A 10,509-nucleotide genomic window follows, 5' to 3' on the forward strand; every position below is an offset into this window, starting at 1 on the left:
GAACGATATCGGCAAATTGTTATGGAAGCTAGCCACGCCTAAAAATTTGGGCACGGTACTTAAAGAAGAAGAAGAGGCCTTAATTCAAGTTACTAAAAAACTAAATGACAATTTGCCTGTTTTCATCGAGACTTATGATCTATTAACTAAAAATGACGGTAAACTGGACTATCTTACGAAAAAAATTGACGAGATCCACAAACTAAACAACGTGCTGAATCCTGAAAAGGTTTTAAAATCGCTAAGACAGATGGAACACGACATTTTTAATATATCGTCAGTTTTTTTCGGCTCTTCAGACGAGACTATCAAGGTTGAAATCCAAGACACAAATTCAACTGAGATTAAGTTGGGATTAGAAAGACTCTCTTCAAATATCGGTAAAATTTCAAATCAAATGAGCAGTCTTACTAAAAATATATCTACTATACCAACTAAAAAAGAGATATTGAAGAAAAACATATCTTATACCACCGCAAGTACCCAAACTGAAGAGTCCCGACATTTAGAACCAAATCCAGAGCAAAAGCTAAAAAGTACAGAAGATAAATGTCACTTTGTAGTTATTAGTAACTTGTCCCCAACGTACACCCCTATACAAGTGGTGCACTATATTAAAGAGATGCTAGGCATTAAGGAATATATTAGATGTTACGCACTCCTTAAAGATGCCGACAAAACAACTGGCTCTTCGTTCAAAATAGGTATAAAATCTAAAACATCTATTAACTTATTATTTAATAAGGAAATTTGGCCACATGGTGTTAACATTAAATGGTCTATAGAATCTTCCTATTCTGAACCAACGCTTTCATCTCAGTCACATAAAAATCCGAAGAATCTCAGAAGCCCTGTCACCTTGGAAAATCCAATTATCAATTCTCGCAAGAACAAGGATGAAGTAGAAAACACAAACATACGTACAGACAAGCAAGCCATCGAAGTTTGTAAATCTAAGAATCCGTTCCATTCGCCAATAAATTTCGTTAAGAAGGATACTTTAGAACCATCGATAAATCTGGATCCTTTGACCCCACCAAGAGTTCGATTAACCAATAACTCTAATAGTCGATATCTTCTAGCCAGATTAAGGGAACCGGATATCTTAAAAGCCATTAAACTTCATCTTTCTTATCTACATGACCAACCAGCTTCAGTGTTTTACGATGGATTTACCAACACAAGCGTTAAACTCTTTTTGGCTTCCGAGGGACTTCCCACTAAGACAGAAGATCTACGACAAATTCTGCTAGACTTCAACAATGCCTGTGGAATTGGTCCAGATGAGGTGGAAGCTGATCTTAATGCTTATAGGTCCTTTCTCACTTCTGAAAGAATTATCCACCTGCAAAAATCAAGGGAATGTCACCGAAATTACTATTCCGCTGCCTCTCCAAAACGAAATTTTTAAACATCACGACGTGTTCTGAAGGACTAGAATGCTCAAATTGTTTTAGTGATAACAACTTTAGCATGGTTTTGATTAACATTCGTTCTATAAGATACAAAACTGATGAATTGTTTTTGTTCCTAGAGGAATTAGGGTTTCCCCCGGTAGTTGCGGTTACAGAGCACTGGCTTGAAGTCAACGAGCCTTTGTTTGTAGATAAATACACCACAATTGCTAGGTATGATCGTCCAAGCTCAGCTTATGGGGGAACACTAATTTTGTCTACGAGTAATGATTTTTCTTTGGTAACAAAATATGACTTTCTGTTAAGTGAAGCCTCCTTTGAGTTTTCGTTAGTTTACAATAAGAATCTTAATCTTTATATTATTTGCATTTATAGATCACCTGCTTCTTCCGTGGAACTATTTTTTCAGAACCTGCTAAATTTGTTAGATGACCTGCCCCATAAAAGTAGAAAAATTTTATGCGGGGACTTTAACATTGATTATGCTGCTGCTTGTGCTACACGAATATCCTTGGTCAACATATTTGAATCGCATGGTCTAACAATGCACGTTGATTCTCCTACAAGGATTACAAAAACTTCATCTACCATAATTGATTATACAGTCTCAGATTTCTCACCACTTGATGTCCACTCTACAATTATTAATGCTGGACTATCTGATCATGAAGCAGTTTATACGAAGTTTAATATCTCCAGCAAACCGTCCTCGAAAACCCGACGTTTAGGCAGGATTTTTTCCACCCGGAACTTTCGTAAATTCCAAAATTTATGCTTAACCTCTGAGTGGCGCTTTCCTGCCATGGACGTGAATAATAATTTCAGTGAATTCTTAGATAAGCTTATTTGTATCTTCAATAAAGCATTTCCTTTAATTGCAATTAAGCCAAAACATCACAAACCCTGGACTACTAAAGGTATCCGAATATCTTCCAAGAATATGCGTTCTCTTCTCTATATCAAGAAATTTACTACCAACATCTCTATCACTGAATATATCATCAAGTACAGGGCAACCTATCTTAAACTTATAAAATCAGCTAAAAAAGTCTACTACCAGAACCGCCTGGGAATCTCCAAAAGTGTTGCAAAAGAAACTTGGTCCATAATAAACGATCTTCGAAATAAAACCCACACTGCTCAAACATTTTCCCTTCCAGACCCTGAAAATCTAAATGAATACTTTGTTAATGTGAGTAAAAATATTACATCAACTATTTTGCCACAACAAGATCCCATTTCATATCTCCCTAGTTCAAGAAAGGTCTCGAATTCATTCTTTATAAAACCAGTCGTTAAATCTGAACTAATCCAAACAATTAATAGTATCAAAAGCAAATCTTCCTGTAGTACTGATGGTCTATCGATCAAAATTTTTTCTAATCTTCCAGAAAATGTGTTAGAAGTCCTCATCTCACTAATTAATGATTCTTTTGAGAAAGGTAAATTTCCAGAGTGCCTGAAGACAGCCATCATTATTCCTCTTCATAAGGGTGGTGAAATATCTAATACCTGCAATTATAGACCTATTGCACTACTACCGGTACTCTCCAAAATTATTGAGAGACTCATAAAAGCCCGACTTATGTCCTTTCTAGTTGACAACAACATTTTATCACAAAATCAGTTCGGCTTTTTAAATAATAAATGCACCACTGATGCCATGTTTTCTGTACTACATGAGATATATCAAGCACTGAACAATAATCTTTGCACTGCCACCGTTTTTTGTGACTATGCCAAAGCTTTTGATTGTGTAAATCACATTTTGATAAAAAAACTAAATTTCTACGGAATTAGAGGCATTTCTTTAGATTGGTTCCAATCTTACTTGGAAGATAGGAAACAACTGGTTAGAGCAAATGATAAAGACTCTAGTCTCAAAAACATTGTATGTGAAGTACCTCAAGGTTCAGTATTGGGTCCTCTACTTTTCCTTATCTTTATTAATGACATCACTAATTTAAAAATCGATGGAAACATCTTTCTTTTTGCTGATGATACCAGTATCACTTGGAGCAACTCAAATATTGCAACTCTTCATGCTACTATAACTTCTGATCTACTTACAATAAAAACCTGGTCTGACTCAAATTTACTCTCGTTTAACGTAGATAAAACAGTAGCATTGTCTTACAAAGGAGCTCTTCAACCCTTACCTCTTAATAACAGCCAGATCAGTACCGTTGATTCTGTAAAATTTCTTGGCATTTTTTTAGACAGCAACCTTAAATGGTCCCTCCATATCGATTTGTTACGGAAGAAACTCTCTTCAGCCTGCTATGCTATAAGATCTGTTTCGAATGAACTCAATTTAGCATCTTCCAAAATAACATATTTTTCTTTGTTCGAGTCACATCTTCGTTATGGTCTTCCTTTTTGGGGTTCTGGTACAGATGCCCAATTCGATGTTATTTTAAAATTACAAAAAAGAGGTATAAGATATCTGTTTGGCCTCAGAAGAACAACACACTGCAGAAGTTACTTCAAAGATCACGGAATTTTAACCCTTCCATCTTTGTATATTTTAGAAACTGTTTGCTTAATTCGTAAACATCTACATGTCTTTCCACCAAGACCTAATCATCACTACTTCACGAGAAATTCCACGTTTGACGTCTATTTGCCGACCCCGTCCTCGGAGTTAGTAAAGAAATCGATATTATATTCCGCAAAAAAAAATGTACAACCATCTCCCCCTACAACTAAAATCTGCACCATCTTTTCCCAAATTCCGCAAACTGATAAAAGCCTACCTGTCTGAAAGACCATATTATTCAGTAGAAGATTATTTTAGTCAATAACTAAGAAATTACAGTACCCTTTGCACAAGTAGTATTTTTATTATTTTTTTATCTATATTTGGGTGTCATATGCAGCAGCTTAACTTTTTAACTTTTAAACCTTTTTTATTAATTATTAGGTAGACTATGGATTTGCAATTTATTTAAATTTTTGCAATTGATTATTTCTGTTTTAACTTCGATTTATTTATTTATTTTATTTAACTTATTGACGATTTATGTAATTTTAGTAAATTGGATTGTTACTGTTTTGTTTTTTTTTACTATTTATAAGCTTTGTCGATAAAATTGTAAAATTTTTCATGGCAATAAAGCATATTTCTATTCTATTCTATTCTAAGTTAGTGCTAAGATTGTTCTGCATTTTTGCCAAAGCATGTAATTTGTTCTGCATAAACAAAAAAGATATACAAGATATAATGTGGCGCTCCAAGTTTACGTAAAGTTGTCCTGCCCCATACAGAATCCAAACGATTAGAGAAAATCTGAATAAACCAGAAGTTAGTGCTAGGTTTGTTCTGCATTTTTGCCAAAGCGTATAATATGTTCTGCATAAACAAAAAAGTTATACAAGATATCATGTTGATACGGTTCGGGGCTCGTATAGCACTGATCATTTGAAGAAAACTTGTTAGAAAAAATAGTCTCTAATCAAGAATAAAACAAAAGATCTGCTTTTTGTCTTGTTTGACCCCACCGAAGTTTTAAGATCATCGAGTTTCCCATTTATTGTTATTTCGTCGGCAGTGGGAAACATAATGTCCAATTGTTATTTCGTTTTCAGGAGCAACAAACTCAACAATGCCTTTAACTTGGTATGTTTTGTTTTTTAAGGTACCTAACTGTTGCTGGAATGTCGGTTAACTCGACTAATGTACAATTTTCAAGACAAAAACCTGGATGGAAGCAAAAAAATTGCTTGAGAACGTAGCAACAATTAATGTCTCTTCCACAAACGGAACACCTAGATATGGTTACATTTATTGCATTTTACAAATTCTTGACTCCCTTCCTTGACAAATACTGTGTGTTATTGATAAACTGAATTTTTATTTATGCTGAAAAAATGCATGTATTGCTTCTGAATTTGAAATTTCTCATTGTTTCAGTTTTTATTTTGTTATTATAACGCTTATGGAAAAATGTATGTATCCAGAAATTTAGTGTTTCATTATAAAAGTTATTTTAAAACAGATGTAAAGCTGAATAATCACTTGTAAATACCTTCTACTACTCTATTGTTGTATAATTTTCAGAATTACGTAAGCTGGCAGGACCGGCTTCCAAGTCAACTGTAGGTACATAATATTATTTCCATCAGATCAAATAATAAATAATATATGTTATCATTCATGCGTAATTTCAAAAAACTCTTATTAGTTTGAGTCTCAACGAAGAAAATGCGCCCAAAATTATTAAGATCTATTTAGTCAAATTGACTGGACCGATTGTGGAAATTAATAAGTTTTGCAAAAAACGGGAGAAGCAATTTGAATTTGGAAAGATTGATCAGGCGCATCTTGAGCGTAATTTTAGCAATAATACTCATAAATTTATATACATTTAAACAGATGTTAGTCAATATACAGGTTGTTTCAAAAGTAAAATTTAAGGGGATTCTTTGGTTTATTTTACTAAAAAACTTTATATGAACTTATGTTTAAAACGTCTTAATTTTTTAGATACAAGGTAATAAAATAAATAAAAGCTACCTAATGTAATAAATACAATGACGAGCGAGCTAATAACCGGCAAAATAGCACACAAGATGGAAAACATATTAAGTTGTGAGGTAAAAAGAAATGAAACTAATCGAGTTGGAAAATTTAGCGACATTAACCTATAAATTTATATATTGATTGTTGTCCACTTTTAGACGTATCGCACGAGTTTGGCAACTACCACTGTCACAGTGACAGTTTTAATTGACATACTCCTCTGATACGTGTAAAGATTGGAAACAATCAATATAATGTAAATTTATTGGTTAATATCGCTAAATTTCCCAACTCGACTAGTTTTATTTCTTTTTATCTCACAACGTAATACACGTTTTCCATATTTTGTGCTATTTTGCCGGTTATTAGCGCGCTCATCACTGTATAATAAATAATCATCATCACCATCAATGGTGCTACAGCCCTATGAAAGAGCCTCGACCTTCCCAAGTGTATTACGTCAGTCAGTCCTATCCATTGCCAACCGTTGCCGGTTTGCTGCGCCTATTTTCTCCCATCCTCATCTACACCATCCTTCCATCTGAGTTTTGGCCTACCCCTATTTCTACTTCCCACAGATTGGAAGGATTCTTCTAGGAGGGTTGTTCTGCTGTGATCTTGCTAGATGTCCTGCCCATCTTAGTCTTCCTATTCTTATAAGAGATACTACGTCTTTACCACCAAATTTTTGTTTATATCTGTGGTATACCTAGTAGTTTTACCTCCTCCTCCAAATGCCATTTTCACAGATGCCACCGAATATTCCTCTCAGAATCCTTCGTACAAATATATGCATAAGGTTTTCATCTGTCTTGGAGATATTCCATGTCTCCGATCCATATGTCAACACTGATAGTATAAGGGATTTGTATATGGCTATTTTTGTTTTTTGGCCTAAGTTTTTGCTTCTCATTTGTCTACTTAGTCCGAAATGGCATTTGTTTGCTAGGATTATCTTTTGCTTGATTTCTTCCGTCATGATGTTCTCCTTGGTGATCAAGGAGCCTAAGTATGTGAATTTGTCCACCACTTCAAAGGTAGAGTTATCAACCGTGAATTGGTGACCGATGTTTCTGACTCTATTGTTGGGTGTTGATGCCATCATCTTAGTTTTCTCCTCGTTTACTTGCAGGCCCATATTTTTTTAGACATTTGAGAAGGTGGTATACATTTCTTCTAGCTTGCGTGTTGTGCGGGCAACTAAGTCCACGTTATCTGCATATGACAAAATTTGGGATGACTTATTAAAAATATTTCCTCTGTTGTCTATTCGGGCATGTCTGATCGTTTTTTCCAGAGCTGTGTTAAAGAGGAGACACGCCAGCACATCTCTCTGTCGCAGCTTAACATGCGTTTCAAACGCCTGTGATTATTCGTCCTATATTTCGACTTTGCAAACAACTCTACGCACTGTAGCCTTAACCAATCTTAACCAATCTTAAAAGATGGTATGTGTCGATATTGAATTCATTGGTTTTTCCAGTATTTGCCTTAGCACAAAGATCTGGTCCGTTGTTGATCGACCAGGCTTAAACCACTTTGAAATTCTCCAGTTTATGAATGTGCACTTAGGCGACCATATAAATAAGATACTCAAAATATATAATATTATATAAATAATATAATATTAAAATAAAATAAATAATAAATAAATAAATAAAAGGTACAGTGGAACTCCGTTAAGTCGGCCACCGATAACCCAGAAGTCTGGCTAACCCATACCGATTTTCATCAGACAAACATTTCAACAATAAAAACATAATATTGACAACCGAAACTGACTGAAATTTTTACCAAGGAATGAACAATACTGTATACAGGTGTCCCGAAAAGATTGGTCATAAATTATACCATAGATTCTGAGGTCAAAAAGATGATGATTGAATCTAACTTACCTTAGTACAAATGTGCACATAAAAAAAGTTATAGCCCTTTAAAGTTACAAAATGAAAATGAATTTTTTTCATAATTTCGAAAACTATTAGATATTTTTTATTGAAAATAGGCATGTGACATTCTTATGGCAGGAATATCTTAACAAAAAATTATAGTGAAATTATTGCACCCCATAAAAATTTTATTTTTGCTATATAAGAAAAATTTTGCTACAATAAATATCTATTTAAATACGTTGAATAGTATATTATTAATGTAGGATTGTAAATATTTTATCTTAATTTTTAAGATACCCTGTATATAATATTTCTTTAATTATTCGTATTTACAAACACGAAACGAGCGGTTGTCGGCAAGGCTCTAAAATGCACAGATGGGTGGGCGTATCTAATCGAGGGGTAGTTTAAGTGAGCAGTTTCTATTTATTTTTAAGACATAAAAATAACAAAGTAGAGCCCTTTGACCCAATTTTTATTGTTAATAGGCTAGTTCCCGCGAAAGCGAATTAAACCATGAAAAGGGGAAGATTAGCAGTAAGGGAATTTTGGTTGTGTGGGAACGAATACATTTAGTCGATTTTGAGATCTCAACGACATTAGACGTGTTATTGATTACAAGACCCATAGGGATAATACTAAGACGGGTATTATATTGATTAGACGCAAATTATCGATAAATACATTTCTTTTGTAAAAATAAGAACACGTAGAATTTTGGTCGCAAAGTACACTTTTACACTTTTACATTTCGATAAGTTAATAGTAACAATAATTTAGGTATCTATTTTATTAATTAAAACTATTAAACATCAAACGGACTTTAATTACGATCGTCTTTTAAAGAAACCTACATCTTGGGGGCTCAAACCTCGGATCTAAGAAAGACAATTTCGTCGTAAAGTTCGCGAAATACCGTAAAGTGACGTGTAATTAAAAAATCGACTCAGGTGACGTGACGTAATTTTTGGAAACTGTTTATGACTGTTCGGGAAACGTGGAAACTGTTGGTGATTTTCGGACTTTTTTAAACTATTGGTGACTTCCGGACTTTGTGAACTGTTGGTGAATGGTTGTGTTGGTGGAGTAGCAGGCTAGTACAGTGTAGACGACGCTGTTAGGCAAATACGACGGCTGTTTGGGCAGTGAAGACGACGACGACGAGACGCAATCATAGCAAGCAGTATTACCAAGGAGAAATCAGGTGTGTTTGTTCCAATATTTTAAAAATAGTCAAGACACTTTGGTCTTGTGTCTGGAAATTAGAAATCTGACCAAAGATTATTTTTTTTCGAGGAGCTGTGAACTGGAACTTTTGACGATAAACAGTGAATGTTGAGAACTATCATAAATTATTTAACGATTAACTTCTTTTTGTTTTTTTTTTCATTGTTTGTTTCTGTTCATTTATTTTAATAACTCATAACTTTGTTAGTATTTGTAGTAAATATTGATAATTTTAAAGTAAAAGCGACTACAATTCTACAGTTCACAAGTACAATTTGCACAGGGGAAAAATAATCTAACTTTTTAGTTAAAAGATAATCTTTCTTTTTATTTTTGTTTTTTTTTTTTATTTTTTATTCTAATTAAGTATATACCTTTTTAAAATGCAGTCTAAACAAACTCTTAACGATTTTCCAAAAATTAGTTTAAACCTTAAAAATTCGGCATTAAGTGCTGTTAAGGCGTTGCATGTTGTCGCGTACGGGGATAAAGGGTTGCCGCGACAAACAAGGAAGAACTTGCGGAATTTCACAAAATTTTCGTGGGATAAAGAATCCGAGGAATATTCCACAAAAATAGAAGACGTGAAAAATAAACTAAGTATGCCGGACTTAGTAGCAGTTTGCAGTGTTTTAGATCTGAACTACACTGGTTCAGAAGACGACGTGATTGAACGTATTTGTTCATTTTTGAACGACTTCAATCTTGAAGACGAGAATGACGATGAAGACGAAGACGCTAGCGATGATGACGGTGATAAAGACATTTATCACAAGGAAAACGGTAAAGACGTTACCGAAGACGATCGCTATAATGAAGATAACGACGCAAATAGTGATAAAGACGCTTATCACGAGGAAGAAGGTAAAGACGTTACCGACGACGATAATAATGATGACGATATGGATGATGAAAGGACGACGGATTTATTTACGAGGAATAGATCAAAATCAAACAAAATGACGAGAGGTAGATTGAATGATTCATTTGCCTTAACTTTAGAGACGTAGAGGATAGTATAAGAAATTTCGACGGAAAAGACGATTATCCCATAGGAAAATGGATCACTGATTTTGAAGAAATTTCCAATCTGATGGGATGGAATGATTTACAAATGCTAATTTTTGCTAATCGATCTCTAAAAGGAATAGCTAACTGTATATACAGTCAGAGAAAGGAGTTAATAGCTGGAAGCTCTTGAAAAAGAGACTGACAACAGAGTTTGAGAACAAAATAAGTAGTGCCGAAATACACAAAATGCTGATGAATAGAAAGAAGAAACAAGGTGAAAGCGTACAGGAGTATGTACTAAAAATTAGAGAAATCGGTAGCAGAGGAAACATCGAAAATGAAGTCATAATGCAGTATATAATTGAGGGAATTATGGACGACCCTGCTAATAAAGTAATACTTTATGGTGCAAAAAATTTCAATGACTTTAAAGAGAAGATTA

The 10,509-nt window shown here is 34.1% G+C and overlaps 1 protein-coding gene across 1 annotated transcript; it reads left to right on the forward strand.

Moving 5' to 3' along the window:
- Positions 1-9,439: 9,439 nt before the first annotated feature.
- On the forward strand, positions 9,440-10,066 carry LOC126893078 (protein PFC0760c-like). Its single transcript, XM_050663020.1, has one exon. The coding sequence runs from the start codon at positions 9,440-9,442 to the stop codon at positions 10,064-10,066; it is 627 nt and encodes a 208-aa protein (XP_050518977.1).
- Positions 10,067-10,509: the final 443 nt, after the last annotated feature.

The sequence above is a fragment of the Diabrotica virgifera genome, chromosome 10 (assembly GCF_917563875.1).
Source record: "Diabrotica virgifera virgifera chromosome 10, PGI_DIABVI_V3a".
NCBI lineage: Eukaryota > Metazoa > Arthropoda > Insecta > Coleoptera > Chrysomelidae > Diabrotica > Diabrotica virgifera.

Bases quoted from the DNA above. Each gene is read 5' to 3' on its own strand.
- LOC126893078 (XM_050663020.1), top strand. From the start codon at position 9,440: ATGCAGTCTAAACAAACTCTTAACGATTTTCCAAAAATTAGTTTAAAC.